This window comes from Amphiprion ocellaris, chromosome 6 (genome assembly GCF_022539595.1).
Source record: "Amphiprion ocellaris isolate individual 3 ecotype Okinawa chromosome 6, ASM2253959v1, whole genome shotgun sequence".
Taxonomy (NCBI): Eukaryota; Metazoa; Chordata; class Actinopteri; family Pomacentridae; genus Amphiprion; species Amphiprion ocellaris.
The window spans coordinates 1,393,537-1,414,254 of NC_072771.1; the positions used below are offsets into that span (position 1 = coordinate 1,393,537).

Consider the following 20,718-nt stretch of genomic DNA (forward strand, 5'->3'; position numbering starts at 1 on the left):
AACGTCGTTACACGGAAAAATCTCAGATGAAACCGTGTCGGTGTTTCTCCGCCGTTAACGGTTTGTCCGTGACGTAAACGGACCAACCCAAACAAAGGATCAGTATCTGGCAGCGAGCAGCGCCGCCAGCTTTCCTCCGGATCACTATTTAGCAGAGTAGAAAGGCGGGACTCAAACAAAATGGCGTCAAGTTACTGACGTAGGCCGCTGCTTATCCGGTGTCGCTTTTCAACGTAAAAGCCGGCATCAAGCTGACGGGTTTAAATTCAAAGAAACGACCAAAAATATATTTATTTAAATGTATACAAATTATTTTGTGTTGTATTATATTTTATAAAACATCATTAGATATACATTACACATTGATATTTATACAGTTAGATATTTTACTTCAACATACATAATGTTGTGTATTTGACAGATTGTTATTAGATATGTTCCAGTTATTTATTAGCAGAGATGTAGAAAACTTAAAAACACAAAAAACAATGCTAAAAACACACACAATGACACTAAACAAGAACAAAATGACACAAAACAATCATTAGAAGACACGACAGAACCAGAAAGAGACAAAACAACATTATAACCACAAAAAACAACCACATAAAGACACATGAATGCAAAAGATCCACAAAGTGTCACAAAACACAGAAAAATACCACAAAAACACACAAGATGAGCACAAAGTCTCACAAAATGATCATAAAGAGACACAACGGAAGCAGTGACAAAAAACTAGCACTTTGAGATTTTATATGTAAAGTGCATTATAAATTAAAGGTATTATTATTATTATTAAAACACACACTAAAAACACAAAAAGCAATGTCAAAAACACAGAAAATGGCACCATAAACACATTAGAAACACACAAAATGACACTAAAAACTCACAAAACAATACTAAAAACACAAAATAACACTGAAACACAAAAACACACAAAATGACTCTAAAACACATAAAACACTAAAAATGCAAAAAAAAAACCCAGTAGAAACATACAAAATGACACCAAAAACACAAAAAGCACAATAAAAACACATAATGTAAACACACAAAACAACACTGAAAACACACAAAATGACACCAAACACAGAAAAACACACAAAACAGCACTAAAAAAACAAAAAGCACAATAAAAACACACAAAACAACACTAAAACACACAAAACACAACGAAACAAACACAAAACGACACTAAAAACACACAAAGCACAATAAAAACATACAAAACAATGCTAAAACCACACAAAACGACAGTAAAACATAAGTGAGATCGGGAGACAACCAGGAAAGTTGGGGTTCTAGCCATTTCCTTTATTTTGGTGACTGACTCCGGGCTCTTATTGTGAAGGGCGGCCTCCTGCCCGCCGTCTTCAGCCAGCTTGACGCAGCGCAGCGCCAAACGGATCCTCGGCGGATCAATTCGGAGCTTCGGCGGTTGATCGGGATTATGCGGCGCCGCTGATCGCTGTATCGGTAAGAACCCGCCGCTCCGGTTCGCGGCCACCGTCCCCGGTGACCGAACGGTGCCCGCTGCGCTGCGGTTCGAGCGGCTAGCTTAGCGGCGGGGAGCCTCAGCCCGCAGAGCGCCGCTCTCCTTTGTTCGCTTTGCGCCGTTTCTCGGACCGCTGCGGCTCCTGGAGGAACCGGCGCAACATGGCGGCGCAGCGGCGGACCAATTAGCGCTGCGCACATTTTCACGTTTAGCTGGTTTAAGTGGCGCAGAGCTGCGGAGGAACGGTGACCTCTGTGGGGAGAACCGGAGCCGCTGTTTGGGTCAGAACCGGAGGATTCACCGTCTGTAGGCCGGACCCCGGACCGGAACTCTAGCTGGACCCCCAGAGCCAGACCAGAGCTTATCTGGTCCTTGAACAGTCAGAATGGATCCGGAAACCTTCAATATTTAAATCATTTAAATCATTTAAATGGAAACATGAACATCAGGCTGATGAGTTATTGCTCAGTGATCAGTTATTGATCAGTGTTTACCTGCTGTATGGATCCAGAACAGTTCTGGATCCATACAGCAGGTAAACACAGATCAAGAGTTCAATTATTGACCTGTGCAGCAGGTAAACACTAATCTGATCAGTCATTGATCAGTTATTGATAGGTTAATCTCTGATCTGTTATTGATCCATAACTGATCAGTTATTGATTGGTTTACCACTAATCTGATCAGGTATTGATCAGTTAATCACGATCTAATCAGTTATTGATTGGTTAATCACTAATCTGATCAGTTATTGATCAATTAACCACTGATCTGATCAGTTATTGATCTGTTTATCACTGATCTCTCTACTACTTTATTTCCAGTAGTTTTCAAATCGTTGCTGCTTCAGTTTCATAAATTTACAGAAACTTAATCGTCGTTTAGAGGTTGTGGTAAAATGACTCCAGATCAGCCGATCGTCTGTCAGCTGCTGCTCGTTGGACAGAAATGTTAAAATAGAACGTATAAAAGAACCTAAAGAGAACCTTAAAACCACCACAGAAACACCTGAAAACATGGAAACAGAATTCAACTATTTATCTGATTATTCTCCTGTTAGTCTGAGGTCAGTTTTAGTCTAAAATGCCTCTGGTTTAGTCTAGTCTGATTTTGGTCTGGTTTAGTTTTTACTCTGTTTTATTCTTTTTGTTGTGTTTTTATTCTTTTTTAAATTCTATTTTTATTGTTTTTTATTCAGTTTTTATTCTTTTTTAAAATTCTCTTTTTATTATTTATTCTGTTTTTATATTTTTTTTATTGTGTTGTGAGTCAGCCATTGTGTCGTTCCTGCCGTTGTGTTCCTATTCTGTTTTTATTGTATTTTTATTGTGTTTTTATTCTGGTGTGAGTCTGTTGTGTTGTTCCTGCCGTTGTGTTTCTGGTGCAGCAGCTCTGTGGTTTGTGTTGTGGTTGTTGTTGTTCAGCTGCAAACATCAGGTTTGTGCTCATTTATTTCTAGCTGCAGATGAAGATTTTAAGAAACTCGACTCGTAATTTAGGACGAAAACGACGACGTCAGACACCAGCTGCAGCTTTTAAACACCGTTAAACCGTTAATTAGAGCTGCTGAAGGTTAAAAATGTTATGCAAAATGACAAAAAAAGTTAAAAATATGTCAATTATTGTTTAAAGTGATTCAGAAACATATAAAATATCTCAAAAATAGAGTTTCGTACGTTTCTACGTTCTTCAGATTCATGCTGGATGTTTTATTTCCGTCTCATCGGCCTCAGAATCGTCTTTAGCGTGACGTTGTTCCTCCATGACGACGAGTCGAAGAGTTGCTGTTCTCTGATCAGTTGTAAACTTAGAGAGTTTGAGCTGCTTTTCTTTAATCAAAGCTCTGAAATAACAACAAACAACATATTGACTGAGGAGGATGTTGGATAAATAAAACCAGTGAAATGAGGCTGAAGTTCCAGAGGTTTTATGTTCTCTGGACAGCAGATAGAACATAAACAGACTATAGTTGGTCTATAAATGTGTTTAAACGCTGCTGAAGATTCTGCAGAAACAACGTTTGTGTTTCTGTTTCTGAGGTTTTTTATTCTCTTTGTCTTTCCTTAGAAATGATTCTGCTGCTCGATCAGCATCTGTTTCTGCTGTGTGACAAACATTATTTGTTGACTTTTTTAGGACTGGTTTCAGACTGTATGTTGAACTGGTTTAGGACTGGTTTCAGACTGTATGTTGAACTGGTTTAGGACTGGTTTCAGACTGTATGTTGAACTGGTTTAGGACTGGTTTCAGACTGTATGTTGAACTGGTTTAGGACTGGTTTCAGACTGTATGTTGAACTGGTTTAGGACTGGTTTCAGACTGTATGTTGAACTGGTTTAGGACTGGTTTCAGACTGTATGTTGAACTGGTTTAGGACTGGTTTCAGACTGTATGTTGAACTGGTTTAGGACTGGTTCCAGACTGTATTTTGACTGCTTTAGAACAGTTTTTTGGATTGGTTTAGGTTTGATTTTGGTCTTGGATTTAGACTTCTTTAGGACGTTTTTCAGACTATCGTGGGCAGGTTTTAGACTTTTTTATTAACCCCAAGAACACCAAACCTACCATCAAACATGGAGGTGGCAGTATCATGATCTGGGGCTTTCTAGAAATGCTTCTGGACTGGTTGGACTTGTTTTATGAGTAGTTTAGGTCTGGTTTTGGTCCTGGCTTTGTACTGGTTGTTGACTTTTCTAGGACTGGTTTACTGCTGGTTTTTATGACTGGTTCTGGACTGGTTTCAGACTGTATTCTGGGCAATTTTTGTACTTTTTTAGGAGTAGTTTATGTTTGATTTTGGTCCTGGTTTTAGACTTTTTGAGGACTGGTTTCAGACTGTCTTCGGAGGATCTTAGATTTTTTTTTTAACCTCAAGAACACCAACCCTACCATCCAGCATGGAGGTGGCAGTATCATGCTCTTGGATTTTGTAGAAGTGCTTCTGGACTGGTTTCAGACTGTATGTTGGACTGGTTCTGGACTTTCTTGGGACTGGTTTATGTTTGGTTTCAGTCTTGGTTCTCCTGGTTTTGGATGTGATTTAAAGTGGGTTTAGGATTTCTTTTACTCTGGACCTGGTCCTGGATGAGGACTGGTTTCAGATTGTATTGGGCGGGTCTTGGACTTGTTTTTAGCAGTAGTTTAGGTTTGATTTTGGTCCTGGCTTTGTGCTGGTTGTTGGCTTTTTTAGGACTGATTCCACACTGTTTCTAAAACTGGTTTACTGCTGTTTTTTATGACTGGTTCTGGACTGGTTTCAGACTGTATTCTGGGCAATTTTGGGATTTTTTTAGGAGTGGTTTAGGTCCTGATTTTGGTCCTGGTTTTAGACTTCTTTAGGACTGGTTTCAGACTGTCTTAGGCAGGGTTTAGACTTTATTTTAACCGCAAGAACACCAAACCTACCATCAAGCATGATGGTGGCAGTATCATGCTCTTGGATTTTGTAGAAGTGCTTCTGGACTGGTTTCAGACTGTATGTTGGACTGGTTAAGGGCTGGTTTCAGACTGTATGTTGGACTGGTTAAGGGCTGGTTTCAGACTGTACTTTGGGCAGTTTTTGAACTTTTTTAGGAGTAATTTATTCCAGAATATTACAAGCCTGTAGATGATTAAACATCTTTCTGTCCGTTTCCACTCCAGGCTGAACTCAGCATCTCGTCCAGTCCAGCAGCTCCAGACGTTAGTCTTCACCAGCCTGAATGCAGTCTGTCCGCGGCCCGGACTAGTTCCTGGTGCTCTTCACCTCCTCCTCTCCCTCCCCCCCTCTCTCCTGCCCCCTCCCTCCATCCTCACCCTCCGTCCTCCCTCCTCCTCGACTCCTCACGCTTCAGCGATTAGCCTAGACCGGCTGCTGCCCCCTACAGGTGGATGAATGAAGACCCCATTCAAGAGCCCAGCGGCCCCCCGGCCCAGAGCGGACGGAGGTCAGTCAAATTTCAAGACTTAATGTCATTTTTCAACATATTTTTTGTTTTTGTGTCATTTTGAAAACATTTTAAATCACTGTCTACATATTTTAGTCATTCTGGATAATTAAGTAGTAGTTTTAGACAATTTCTGAGTTGTTTTGAATCATTCTAATTTTCATCACGTATCAACCTGAAACTGCTAAACTAGAAATAATCTGCAGATTTTCATTTTTCCGACACTACTTAAACATATTGTGTAGCATGGTGGTGACAGTATCATGCTCTGGGGCTTTTTAGAAGTGCTTCTGGACTGGTTTCAGACTGTATTCTGACTGGTTCTGAACGTTTTTTTGGACTGGTTTAGGTTTGATTTTGGTCTTGGTTTCAGAACTTCCTGTTTCAAACCATTCTGGACAAAGTAATGTCATTTTTCATCACATTTTTAGTTTGTGTAATTTTTAAAACATTTTAAATCACTTTCTACATATTTTAGTCATTCTGGACAATTGATAAGTAGTTTCAGACTGTTTCCGAGTTATTTTGAATCATTCTGAACAGGTTGGTGCAGTTATTTTGTGTCATTTTAGACAAATTCCAGGCTTTTTGAGTCATTCTGGAAAGATTTTAGTCACTTTGGATAATTTATGAATTACTTTAGATACATCTATTGTCATTTCAACTTCTCTACAGAAGTAAGCATCAAATTTACAGCTAACATGTTTTATGTACAAAACTGTTTAACAGAAATGTATAAACTTCAATGTTTACACCTTGTTTAGTGTTTCTGATGGTGTTCCTTGAACACACCATGTGACAGTTTATCAGTGTTACAGTCGCTCAATGTGTGTTTCTGTTTCAGGACATTCGGGAGTTTCTGCAAACATGATGAAGAAAAAGAACTCGCACAAGTGAGTCAGACATCCTGCTTGTTCTCTACATTTTTATTTCAAGTGAGGATGTTATAAAATCCTTTCACCAAAACTCAGGAGAAGAACAAGGTTGCATGTTAGTGAATGCATCGTAGATCAGCTGTAGTTCCTGGTTGTTCCACCAGGTGGAGCCTCTTCCTGTTTAATACTGTAGAGAGCAGAGGAGGCATCACTCAGACTACAGTTCATGTTAAAGCAGAGAGCATTGTGGGAGTTTAGCTAGCAACAGGCACCATGACAAAGACTAATGTGGGAGTTTAGCTAGCAACGAGCATCATGACAAAGACTAATGGGGGAGTTTAGCTAGCAACGAGCACCATGACAAAGACTAATGGGGGAGTTTAGCTAGCAACGAGCACCATGACAAAGACTAATGGGGGAGTTTAGCTAGCAATGGGCACCATGACAAAGACTAATGTGGGAGTTTAGCTAGCAACGAGCACCATGACAAAGACTAATGGGGGAGTTTAGCTAGCAATGGGCACCATGACAAAGACTAATGTGGGAGTTTAGCTAGCAATGAGCACCATGACAAAGACTAATGGGGGAGTTTAGCTAGCAATGAGCACCATGACAAAGACTAATGGGGGAGTTTAGCTAGCAATGGGCACCATGACAAAGGCTAATGGGGGAGTTTAGCTTGCAACGGGCACCATGACAAAGACTTCTGTGGTGGTTAACGACCTCCAACCAGAGCTCACATTAACAAATTGAGTCAGAGTCCAACAGGAAGTAGTTTCTACAGTCAGGTGACGTATTTAACCAAAACACCTCTACAGTAAATGACTACTGTATTTCTACATGAAATAATGTCAACTGCATTTGATTTGTTTTAACGATTAATCGATTGTTGATTGAAAATCTGCTCACTACCAGTTAAGAAAACTGTTTAAAATTTGCATTCATGGTTTCAAGAAGCAAAAGGTTATAATAATTAGTGGCTCTTCTTGTTCTTCTCTCCGTTTACTGACCTTCTTGTTATCTTGTTGGGTTTTTCCTTCCTGTTGTTCCTCCAGGAAACCGAGGACCAGCGTTGGTCCCAGTAAGACTCTGGCTCAGCCCAGAAGGAACATCGTGGGCTGCAGGATCCAGCACATCTGGAAGGAGGGCAGTAAGTCGCATTTAAGATTCATAACCGACAACGTTTTCACATGTGAGGAACTGACTCTGTGTTTTAGTGCAACATTGAAGTTTTACAAGACAAATTAGTATTTTCCAGGGATTATAAGTCATCAGGAGTAACAGAAATACTTCCAGTATGTAGGAATATGTAAACACATGCATCTTTGTCACGAAAAATCAATCATGAATTTTGGTTCTTCCATAGATTCATTAAAGGTCTTCTGGAAATATGACAAAATCTGCTGGGTCATAAATATACAAACAGCAACTTGAAGTATCAGTTTTGTTGATGTAGAAAATTGTTTTCATCTAACTGGAGGAGAGAAGGTGAGGCCTTTAACTCCAAGAACACCAAACCTACCATCAACCATGGGGGTGGCAGTATCATGCTCTGGGGCTTTCTAGAAGAGCTTTTGGACTGGTTTCAGACTGAATGTTGGACTGGTTTAGGACTTTGTTGGGACTGGTTTATGTTTGGTTTCAGTCTTGGTTCTGGTTTTGGATGTGATTTAAAGTTGGTTTAGGATTTACTTTACATTAGATTTGGCCCGGATTTAGGACTGGTTTTAGATGGTCTTGGGCGGGTCTTGGACTTTTTTTTAGGAGAAGTTTAGATTTGGTTTTGTTCCCAATTTTGCACTGGTTGTTGACTTTTTTTTTAGGACTGGTTTCAGACTGTTTTTGGGACTGATTTGCTGCTGGTTTTTATGACCTTTTTTAGGAGGAGTTTAGATTTGGTTTTGGGTGAGATTTTGGTCTTGGTTTTTGGCCTTTTTAGGACTGCTTTTAGACTATATACTGACTGGTTTAGAACATTTTTGACCTGATTTAGGTTTGGTTTTGGTCCTGGTTTTAGACCTTTTAGGACTGGTTTCAGACTATCTTGGGCGGATCTTTTTATAACCACAAGAACACCAAACCTACCATCAAGCATGGTGTTAGCAATGTGTTGCCTTGGTCCAGCGGGGCACTAACCTCTGAAATAATGAAGATTGTCTTCAACAACAGAGTTTGTCTTTAAATGGTTTATTTTATTTCTTACAAGAAAGGTCAAGCAGTTCAACAGAGCATCCAGGTCTGGAGAAGGCAAGTGACAAAAATCAGGGAGTGCACAGAACTTTTAAAGAATGAAAGGATGATGAAGGACAAGGAGAGGAGTGGGTTGTGGACCAGCAGCATTTGTGAGCTGGGGTTGTGAGATATCATCCGTATCTCCTCAAAACTATCACGACCTAAAATAGCAGGACGTGGTTACGGTGGTTATGCCCTTGAGCACTATAAATAGAAGATTATACGGAATGCAACTGTCACTCCCCAAAACTAGCAGAACGTAGCGACTATGGTTATGTCCTTGAGCAGTGTAGGTAGAAAGTTACATCTGCAAAAACTGTCAGTAATTTTCCATGACAGCAGTATCATGTTCTGGAACTGGAGTTTCCCACAAACTAGATGGAAAAATGAAGAAGGAGGATCACCTTCATGTTCTTCAGGAAAACCTAAAACCATCAGTAGAAGGTTGATCTTGGACACAGTTGGATGTTTCAGCAAGACAATGAGCCCAAACACACATCAGATGTGGTAAAGAAATGGTTCCATCAGGCTAGAATGAAGGTTCTAGACTGGTCTCCCCAAAGTCCTGACTAAGACCCATCAAGAACCTGAAGAAACAAGTCTGAGTCAGAAAGACAACAAATGTAGTTGAACGGCACCAGAATTGGTGCTGTTCAACTACATTTGTTGTCTTTCTGTCTCAGACTTGTTTCTCCAGGTTCTTGATGGGTCATCAGTTAAACTGATATTATAATGATGCTGCCATCTCCATGCTTGACGGTAGGTATAGTGTCCAGAGGAGTCAGAGATAAAGCAGAAGACTTTTTTAGGACTGGTTTCAGACTCTTTTCTGACTGGTTTAGAACTTTTTTGGACAGGTTTAGGTTTGATTTTGGTCCTGGTTTTAGACCTTTTAAGGACTGGTTTAGGACTATCTTGGATGTGTTAAGTCTAATTGACTTAAAACAGTTAAATTGATATTATAATGGTACTGCCACCACCATGCGTGATGTTAGGTATAGTAGGGCTGGGCGATATGGCCTAAAAAAAAAAACTCAGATTTTTTCACAAAAAATCCCGATTCACGATTTATCTGATTTTTTTTTTTTTACCCGCTACCTAATCTCAGCACGGTGGAGTCCAGTCTACTTAATGCAAATGAGCTGCAGCCCTCTCCAGGTAAACACACCTGATCACAGCTGGAAATGCGCTGCATGTGGCATGCTGGTCCGGTTGTGGTGTGTTTCCAGCTGTGATCCGGTGTGTTTACCTGGAGAGGGCTGCAGCTCATTTGCATAAAGTAGACTGACTTCTACTTCATGCAAATTGGATGTGGCGTGCAGAGATTCCACGCATCGTTAAACTGTCCTCAAACTTCTAAACTACGCGTCGGTGACATAAAACGAGGACAGATTCAGCTGCTGCACAGATTTTCTCACTTCAAATGCTTTCAGAAATACTTTTCGCTGACGTGCTTTTTGAAATAAAAGGGAAAATTTGCGGCCGAGCCGCTGTGTTTATCCGACTTGTCTGCAGGACTGTCCCGCTGAAAGCTCGGTCATGTGACCACATAGCGGCCTGCTGTTGCTCAGCGCTGTCATGTGACCATGTTGTGGTTCGCTAGTGACCGCCGTCTGTGTGATTTTCAGATGTGGTGCGTTGCTATGCGGGAAAATAGCATCTAGTGGACACGTACCTTTAGATCTGTGCTGCTCGCCGCCATGTTGTTTGTGTATCCAGCGTGGGGGGGAGGGGGGCGCACTCTGAACTACGGGAGCCCAGCGGGAAGGTGTTGGTGACGGATGTTGATGAGAAAATCAATTTTCATTAAAACATATCGACATTAAGTACAAAGTCGAATTAATCTATAAAATTGATTTATCGCCCAGCCCTAAGGTATAGTGTCCAGAGGAGTCAGAGATAAACCAGAAGACTTTTTTTAGGAATGGTTTCAGACTGTGTTCGGACTAGTTTAGAACATTTTCTTGGACTGGTTTAGGTTTGATTTTGGTCCTGGCTTTAGACCTTTTTATGACTGGTTTAGGACGATCTTGGATGGATGATGCTGCCACCTCCATGCTTGACGGTAGGTGTAGTGTCCAGAGGAGTCGACGATAAACCAGAAGATTGAAACCAGAAGAGCTGAACTGAGGTGGAAACGGACAAATTTAACCAAATATTAACATTTCTGTTTATTTTTGACCGAACATGTTTGTTTTTGTGATGAGTTTCAATGATTCCATCGTGTAGCAGTCTTTGGAAGACTGAATGATGAACTTTACAATCTGTAGTTTCTACCCTTCTTTACGCCTCTAAGTTTTTTATCGGTGGTCAGATGTGAAGCCAGTATCGCTGTCCCTCCAGGTAAATCCTCTCAGTGGAAGGGGACGGTGTTGGACCAGGTTCCTGTCAATCCATCGCTCTACCTGATCAAGTATGACGGCTTCGACTGCATCTACGGTCTGGAGCTGTACAGCGACGAGCGAGTGGTCGGCCTGGAGGTTCTGCCCGACCGAGTGGGTGAGGAACCGCCGACAGAACCCAGATCGGACTAAAACTCAATGTTTCTGGCAGTTTTCTAAAAACATCACATGTTGTTGTGGAAGAAATACTCCAGGGTAGAAATACTCAGCTACAAGTACAAGTACTACACTGACGCCTCGGTAAAAGTATTATTATTACACCTTAATGATCAACTCAGTAATTTATACCGACTATTTAAAACCAGCAGAAGTTTTCCAGTGAAAAAATAATTTTGCTGTTATGAATTATCTTCAAACAAGTTTAAATACTGAAGTTACGACCCAACAGTCCAAAGTTAGAAACCTCCAAAAATGTCCATGAAACTCATGAATCTGTGTGGAAGCTTATGTACCTTTTTGTTTTATTTTCGATTACTTTATAAGATTAGGATTAAACCCAGTAAAATGATCTCTTTTAGATGATATAATGCTGCAGCGGGTAACTTTTTTTTTTTTACTTCAATATTGTCAAACAAGGCCTGCACAGATACTATTACTAGATACTATTATTATTATAAATCTGCATCAGTATTTAATTACAATTCTACAATTCTAAAGTTTCATTTAGCAGAGTGCCGTATATCTGAGAGCAGCACCAGCAAGAATAATTACTTAGTGGAACTGTAGAGAAATAGAACAAGGTGCTTAATTAAAGAAAGAAAGTACCTGAAATTTGTCTCCTTGATTTAGTACTATGTTAAAAAAATATGTTGTTGTTGTTTTTTTTGTTTATGTTATATTTGATATCTTTCAGATTAAATAAATTCAGTTTCTGTAGTTTAATCTTTAAACACACTGGGTTCACTGTGTCGCTGCCTGATGATGTAACCGCTGCGTCTGTCTGTGATTGGTCAGCTCCGGCCCGTGTGAGCGACTCTCTGCTGGCCGAGACGATGATCGGTAAAGCCGTGGAGCACATGTTCGAGACGGAGGACGGACCCAAGGAGGAGTGGAGGGGGATGGTTCTGGCCCGAGCTCCCATCATGACGTCCTGGTTCTACATCACCTACGAGAAGGACCCGGTTCTCTACATGTACCAGCTGCTGGACGACTACAAAGAGGGAGACCTGCGCATCATGCCCGATTCCAGTCAGTCCAGCTCACTGTCCTTACTGTCACTGTCTCAAAGTTTACATCCTGGATTCCTTGTTTCATTCGTTGCATCATGTCGAGGCTCCAGAACGTCTCTAAACTTCTGCTGTTTCTCTCTTTAATGAGCCAATGACGTTAGCTAGCATCACTGACAAACATATCCTGCATAGCATCTTTACCATTCATGAGCTGCAGTGTTCCCAAAGTACATTTCCTCACCTACTGCCTCCCAGAGTTAGCAGCCAGCATCTTCATGCTGCTAACTAGCATCCTTGGCCTAGTGGCTAGCATCCTTAGGCTAGTGGCTAGCATCTTTAGGCAAGCAGTTCCATTTCTAGATTAGTCACGAACATCCCTAAGCTAGCAACAAGATGCTAGTGACAAGCATCCCCAGGATACTGAATGACAGTGGCTAGCATCTTTAGGGTAGCAACTAGCACTCCTAAGCTACTTCAGGACATCTCTAGGCTAAAGAATAACATTCCTCAGCAGGTAAATATCATTCCCAGGCTAACAGCTACCATCTATAGGACAGTGACTAGCATTTCTATATAGCAACAAACATTCCTGAACTGGTGATTATCATCTATAAAATAGCAGCTAGCATACATGAGCCTGTCTCTAGCATCTCTAAGCTAGCGTTTAGCATTCGCTAGACTATAAAATAAGTTCATGTATACTGTATTGCTCATAAATGGAAATTTGCCTTGGAATGCTAGTACCTAGCATCTCTAGACTAGCCACTAGCATTGTAGACAAGTCACTAGCATTCCTAGAGAGTAATTAGCATTTATTGACAAGTAAATACCCAGGCTAGTGACTAGCATCATTAGGCTAGCCGTTTACATCTTTAGCTAAGCAGCTAGCATTCTTTGGCTAATCATTAACATCTTTAGGCTGGCAATTATTATGCCAAGGATAGTGGTTAGCATCTCTAAACTAGCAACTAGCATTCCTGTGCTAATCATTTGCATTTGATATGAAGGAACATTTAAATGTTGAAACACGTTATTGTAAAAGTTTAGAAAGAGACACCGTTGTCGTTAGTGATGTGAAGATCTGTAGATGTTTCCTAAACAGGTCAGAATGAAAGCAGTAAAATAGCTCTTTTTATGAAAAGATTAAATGTTTTTGCTTCTGTAGCAGGAAATAAAGTCTAAACTACTATCAAGCATGGAGGTGGCAGTATCATGCTCTGGGGCTTCCTAGAAGTGCTTGTGGACTGGTTTCAGACTGGATGTTGGACTGGTTCTGGACTTTCTTGGGACTAGTTTATGTTTGGTTTCAGTCTTGGTTCTCCTGGTTTTGGATGTGATTTAAAATTGGTTTAGGATTTATTTTACTCTGGATCTGGTGCTGGATGAGGACTGGTTTCAGACTGTTTCTAGGACCAGTTTACTGCTTCTTTTTGTGACTGGTTAGGGACTAGTTTCAGACTATATTTTGGGCAGGATTTGGACTTTTTTAGGAGTAATTTAGGTTTGGTTTTGGTTGAGATTTTGGTCCAGGTTTTTGACCTTTTTAGGACTGGTTCCAGACTGTCTTAGGTGGGTCTTAGATTTTTTTTAACCCCAAGAACACCAAAGCTACCATCAAGCATGGAGGTGGCAGTATCATGCTCTTGGGATTTCTAGAATTGCTTTTGGACTGGTTTCAGACTTTCTAGGACCTGTTTACTGCTTCTTTTTATGACTGGTTAAGGACTCGTTTTTGATGGTCTTGGGTGGGTCTTGGACCTTTTTTTTAGGAGTAGTATAGGTTTGGGTTTTGGTTGAGATTTTGGTCCTGGTTTTTGACTTTTAGGACTGGTTTACGACCGGTTTTTATGAATGGCTAAGGACTGGTTTCAGACTGTATTTTGGGCAGGTTTTGGACTTTTTTAGGAGTAATTTAGGTTTGGTTGTGGTGGAGATTTTGGTCCAGGTTTTAGACCTTTTTAGGACTGGTTCCAGACTGTCTTGGGCGGGTCTTAGATCTTTTGAACCCCAAGAACAACAAACCTAGCATCAAGCATGGAGGTGGCAGTATCATGCTCTGAGGCTTCAAAAGATTAAGTGTTTTTGTTTCGGTAGCAGGAAATAAAGTCTAAAGTCTTATTGTTGTGTTTGATCTCAGATCTAAAATCAGTGTTTGACAGGAACATGATGAGAGTTAAGTGAACAGGAAGTGACGTTCCTCTGTTTGTTCTGCAGACGACAGCGTGGCGGCGGAGCGAGAACCCGGTGAGGTGGTGGACAGTCTGGTGGGGAAGCAGGTGGAGTACGCCAAAGAGGACGGCGGGAAGCGTTCGGGGATGGTGATCCACCAGGTGGAGGCCAAACCCTCCGTCTACTTCATCAAGTTCGACGACGACTTCCACATCTATGTGTACGACCTGGTCAAGACCTCCTAAAACCAGAAATAGACTCTCGAGAACATCCACCAGAACCCGTCCTGAGAAGAAGAACCGCCGCCTGGTTCCAGAGACAGAACAGACCAACCAGTTCTTTACTTTGATGACTCGCCTTAAACAGGGACGGAACCTTCAGAGCAGCTCCACTCATCCATCACTCCTCGTTTCGTTCTTTTAGGATCCTTCCTCCCGTCGGCTCAAACTCGGTTCCACATTTTGGAACTTCTGTGATAAAATATAAAAAGCCTGAGTCTGAGAACTCGACTTTCCTGAGAACCTGCAGACGGAGGTTTTCCACCCAGAAGAAACTCCTCTGTTTCCTGAAACCCCAGCGGAGCTTCGTTACCTGAGGAAAAGGGAGTGGAGCCTGTGGGGTTAATGAAGGGACGAATCAGCGGCCTCCAGCTGCACCAGGTGGATCACAGAGCATTTCCTGGCCACGCCCCCCAGAGGTCACCTGATGGCGAACAGAGACGCTGAAGGAAAACCAGAGGACTGAACTCTTTCCGTTCTTTTGTCTTTTCTTGTGAGTTTTTCTGTCATTGGTGTTTTTCTGCATTAGAACATCCTGATGGTCCATTAGCGTCCTGACGGTCTGTTAGCATCCTGACGGTCTGTTAGCCTCCTGACGGGCTGTTAGCGTCCTGACGGTCCGTTAGCATCGCTACAAACCGCTGCTGCTCCAGATTCCACCTATTTATCGTTTAGAATCAGAACATCTAGTGCGTTCTGACTCACTGTAGAGCATCTGTTAGCTCATCTGAGGACGTTTCCAGTGTTCATTAAGGTGATATTTATATTTTACATTTCTGCAGCTGTGCTTCACTACATGATCGTTTATCTGTTTGTAGCACAGTGGATAAAAATGTCCTGAATCTGCCTCCAGCTGCTTTACAGTGTTAGAAACAAACCGACATATTTACCAATGTAATGTCAGAATGCTGGTCGTCAGCTGTTCCGTTAATCATCGGCTAGTTTCAATTTTGGTTTGAGTTCTTTTAAGGTTCTAAATTCTGCAGCTTCTTACATGTGAATATTTTCTGGTTTGTCCCGTTGGAACTTTTTATTAGACCAAACAGAAAAATAATTAGTAGAGAAAATAATCATCAGGTTGAAATAATGGTTTGTTAACTTCACGTTTTATCTTCTAGAACAGAGAACGTTTATCGTCTTCTGTGAAATGTGTCGAAGCTCCTTAATGATTCTGTTATTGATCCGATCAGAGGTTGAATAAGTGTTGGTTCTGTGTTTTTATAATGTTCTCCTCCCTGCAGAGCTGACGGACTTCCTCTGCGCTGTACAGTCACTTCCTGTCTATATGTTAATATCAGCTGATATTCTTTGTATATTCCGCTCCTTTGGTTCTGTGTGTTTAGAACCCAGTCGGCTGCAGAAGCTGCTGTGTAGATGATGTTCTCTGACTGCTGAGGAACCTTCAGCGTCCATGGTCCCGAGTTCTCAGCCGACGTAGCTCCGCCCACCACGGCAGGTGACCTACAGGTGTTCAGTCTGTGGCCTGAAGGGATTAAAGATCCCAAACTAGACCTTTTAAATGTTCCTTTTTTGGTTCCAACCGACAGATTTGAATTCTGGCTAGAATCTAGAACATTCCCGGTTAAAGGACCTTTGTGTTCTAGAATCAGGATCCGACATCGATCTATTTCCTGTTACTTAAATCTGTTTAAACCAGAACGTTCTGGTTCTAGAACACGGACAGGTTTGGCATTTTGTCCTTTAGCACCTTCATCACTGTTCTAGAATCTGTGGAACGTGTCCCATCTAGCTGTGTTCTGACGGTTCTGGATCTGTGATTTCTAATTCTAGAACAGATTCTAGTCCTGGGATTTCGGTGTTGATTGTTTTACCACATTCCGTTTGGTCGTAGAACCGACGGTTTTACAGATTTTAATTTCTAAAGTGCGCCGCTTCAAAATCCAGAACATGGAGGCGAGAATATTCTAGAATATTTTGGAACCTGACGTGCTCTGGCTCGAGAACAAATGACGTACATTAAAAAAACATCCTCTGTTCTAGAATCATGTGCTGCATTTTAACGTTCTGGTTCTAGAACACGGTCGTTTGGAGTTCATGTTCTCATTAGTTCCAGATAATCGTCCCGTTAACACGTTCTAGAAAAGGAACATTCTGATTCGCCTGTTCTGCAGTTCTAAGGTCTGTCGTTTGATGCAGAACCAGTCGATCGTTCTGACTCTAGAACCTAGAACACTTTAATCAGATCTGAGTCGCTCATTCCGGTTCTAGATTCAATTATAAACCAGCGATTCTAGAATTTGTCGCTTGAAGTCGTGGAACGTTTCCCGTCACACTGTCGGGTTTGATGTTCTAAATACGAGAACGTTGTTTAATCTAGAACACGCAAGAACAAACGCGCTGGTTCTCGAACACGCCTGTTCCTGGTTGGATGCTCAAGGCTGAGGAATTCTGGGATGTGGAGGCTGCAGTGAGTCCTGATGTGTGTGTGTGTGTGTGTGTGTGTGTGTGTGTGTGTGTGTGTGTGTGTGTGTGTGTGCGTGTGCGTGTGTGTGTGTGTGAGAGAGAGAGAGAGAGCGTGTTGCGTGTGCGTGTTGTTAGCATGCATATTTAGCTCCTGTAAATCGATGTCATGCATGTTTCCTGTAGTTTTTCTTCCATTGTTCGGCTGATTCTCTGTCGTGGCTTCGGTGCCTTCGGGTTTTTATTCAGTTTTTTATGTTTTATTTCGTACCGTGTTCCAGACGAAGCTAGCTTCTGGGATTATTGTTTAAAAGAATAAAAGAAGAAGAACCTCCGGCTAACAGGCTAACAGGGCTATCTGATGGTTACCTGATGGTTACCTGATGGTTGTCTGATGGTTACCTGATGGTTCCCTGATGGTTCCTGTTCGCGGAGGATCGTCCCTTTACAGAGTGCCAACTACAGATGCCAGTGTTGTACAGCCGTGAAAAGCTCACAATATTTACTAAAATAAACCATTTCTCTGTTTTTTCACTCGGAGTTGATCTTTTCTTTCTGTTTTTATCCTCAACACACAGATTCACTCTGAGCTGAAACAGCAAAGAGAAGAAAATTCATCTGAGAAACACTGAGTTAAAACCTGAGTGACTTTAGAATTGAATGAGGTCTGATCAGAGAGAAAATGTGGAGCTGCAAAGTCGACCTTAGAGTCAGTAGAAACAAAGGAGCCTTTTCAGTTTAGATCATTTATTTACAAAGTTATTACATTTTTAAGATGTTTATTTACATTTTTTTGGAATCTTTGATTAATGTATTTTTATATTTTGTTGATATTTTTAGGGGGCTGCACAGTGGTGTAGTGGTTAGCACTTTCACCTTGCAGCAAGAAGGTCCCTGGTTCGCGTCCCGGCTTTCCCGGGATCTTTCTGCATGGAGTTTGCATGTTCTCCCTGTGCATGCGTGGGTTTTCTCCGGGTACTCCGGCTTCCTCCCACAGTCCAAAAATATGCTGAGGTTAATTGATCATTCTAAATTGCCCGTAGGTGTGAATGTGAGAGTGATTGTTTGTCTCTGTATGTAGCCCTGTGACAGACTGGTGACCTGTCTAGGGTGTCCCCTGCCTTCACCTGAGTCAGCTGGGATAGACTCCAGCCCCCCATGACCCTAGTGAGGATTAAGTGGTGTATAGATAATGGATGGATGGATGGATGGATGGATGGATGGATGGATGGATGATATTTTTAGGATTTTTTTGAACCCTCCTGTTGTCTTCATTTACAGGCACCAAAAATATTGTTTCTTTGTCTGAAAAAAATCAAAAAAATTCCCCAAATTTCCTAAAATTTGCAAAAACTTCAGGAAGAAAATTCCAATAATTCATTGTTTCCCTTAAAGGTTTTTTTTTTTTTTTTTTTAAATCCCCCAAATTTGGCAAGAAAATTCTTGTAAATATTTTCAAAAAAATTAATAAAAATCTTCAAAAAAAAATCCTAAAAATATCTGAAGGGATTCCATATATATCAGTAGAACTTCTAATATTCACAAAAAAATCAACCAAAATCCAGCGAATTTCGCTGGACTGGTTGATTTTTTTATGTGAATGTTCTTGAAAAACCCTTTTAACATTTCTTTTTTCCACCAAAAAATGTTCAAAGATTTCCCAGAAATGTTGAAAATCTGGACATCAGAAGTTTCACTGTGAAAATATGTTTTCTTTCCACATTTTCAAACTTCAAAACGGGTCAATTTTGACCCGCAGGACGACACGAGGGTTAATTTTTTTACACTTTAGTAATAAGTTTCAGACATTTTTGCATAATTATTCCTCTTAATTTGAATGAGCTCACAGAGCAAACAACCCAGTGTCAGTGTGCTGATGGTCCGGACCCAACATCAGCACACTAATCACCATGTTTGTGGGATCACATCAGCACAGCTCAGGCAGTAACTGCTCAACAGTATCAGTGTTCTGTTATTTAGATATTGTGGTAACTTCAGTGTTCAGCTAGCAGTGTCTTTATAAAATAATAAATCCTAACAGAACCTTTATGGGGCTCATAAACAACAGCAGCAGCTCGAAGAGGAATCCAGCATTAATGCACGTCTGCTTTAACCCTCCTGTTGTCTTCATTTACAGGCACCAAAAATATTGTTTCCTTGTCTGAAAAAAATCCCCAAAATTCAGCAAAAAAAAATCCTCAAATTTCTGAAAATTTGCCAAACCTTCAGGAAGAAAATTCCAATAATTTCTTAAAAGTTTCCCTTAAAAGTTTTATTTAAAAAAAATCCCCCAAATTTGGCAAGACAATTCTTGTAAATATTTTTTAAAAATGAGTAAAAATCTTCCAAAAAATCCTAAAAATATCTAAAGTGATTCCATAAATATCAGTAAAACTTCTGATATTTTCTTAAGAACATTTACATAAAAATCAACTAAAATCCAGTGAAATTTGCTGGATTTTGGTAGATTTTTTGTGAATGTTCTTAAGAAAATTTTTTAATATTTCTTTTTTTTCCACCAAAAAATGTTCAAAAATTTCCCAAAAATGTTGAAAATGTGGACATCAGAAGTTTCACTGTGAAAATCTATATTTTTTTCCCCACATTTTCAAACTTTACAACGGGTCAATTTTGCGACAGACGGAGATGATTTCATGCTTCTATCATCTGGTGATGGATTCATTCATCTGCTGGCTGGAGTTTATCATCATCATCTGGAGCTGGACCAATAAATCTGCCTCTGACTCAGGTAAACTAATCAGCAAACAAGCTAAGAGTTGGTTTTATAGCAGTTGTCACTGTAAAAGTGGTTGTTTTCACTGCTTAAAGTTTAAACATATAACAACTGCACAGATGAAGACATGAGAAATGTTTGTGTGGTTAAACTAATAAAACTCACATTGTGGCCTCCTTCCATCATGGAGATAAATGCTGCTACTCAGCAGCAGAACAACAGGAAGCCGGAGGTCAGACGCACCCTTCTGAATTCCCCTTCAGTTTCTGGATAACAAAAGCAAAAGTAAACCGACTGTCGGTGCGCTCAGACCGGACCAGCATGGAGGAGTGTCCGCCGGTGACCGTGGAGGGCGACTGGAGCCCGGACCAGAACCGAACCGTGAAGAACAAGCTGGAGCTCTACTTCCAGAGCAGGAAGAAGTCCGGCGGCGGAGAATGCCGAGTGGAGGCCGAGGAGGGAGCCCCGAGGGCGGCCGTGTTCTTCAGATCGGAGGAGGGTGAGTTTCTGGAACCGGACCGGACCGGACCCGGTTTAGAACTACATTCTTTATTCTGTCAGAGAGGACAGTTTAAAGTGAGCTAAAGTTTAACTGTAGATAATTACAGCTCAGATTAAAGTTTATTTCCAGAACTCTGCAGAACTTTTAGACTGAATTCAACTGGATCCGGTTTTTATCTTTAGAATGATTTATTTTCTCCTGATCACCAGGATTCAGGCCTCAAAGCTGGTTCTTCTGCACCCTGTCACATTTATGTGTATATATATATATATATATATATGTGTGTGTGTGTGTGTGTGTAAGAAGGTGTGTCCAAGCTATATATATATACTATATATATATATATATATATATATATATATATATATATATTATATATATATATATATATATAAATATATATATATATATATATATATATATATATATATATATATATAGCTTGGACACACCTTCTCATTTAATGGCTTTTCTTTATTTTCATGACTATTTCCATAGATTCTCGCTGA

The 20,718-nt window shown here is 40.7% G+C and overlaps 1 protein-coding gene and 1 long non-coding RNA gene across 2 annotated transcripts; one reads left to right on the forward strand and one right to left on the reverse strand.

The window, feature by feature from the left end:
* Nucleotides 1–1,341: 1,341 nt before the first annotated feature.
* Nucleotides 1,342–17,507, forward strand: spinb (spindlin b). Its single transcript, XM_023280923.3, has 7 exons — nt 1,342–1,482; nt 5,144–5,427; nt 6,272–6,320; nt 7,358–7,452; nt 10,878–11,033; nt 11,891–12,124; nt 14,320–17,507. The coding sequence occupies exons 2-7, from the start codon at nt 5,376–5,378 to the stop codon at nt 14,517–14,519; spliced, it is 786 nt and encodes a 261-aa protein (XP_023136691.1). The 5' UTR covers nt 1,342–1,482; nt 5,144–5,375; the 3' UTR covers nt 14,520–17,507.
* On the reverse strand, nt 6,333–7,438 carry LOC129349155 (uncharacterized). The gene is made up of 2 exons (XR_008602054.1): nt 7,313–7,438; nt 6,333–6,489 (listed from the first exon to the last, which is right to left on the reverse strand). It is a non-coding gene; the product is annotated as an uncharacterized LOC129349155 (long non-coding RNA).
* Nucleotides 17,508–20,718: the final 3,211 nt, after the last annotated feature.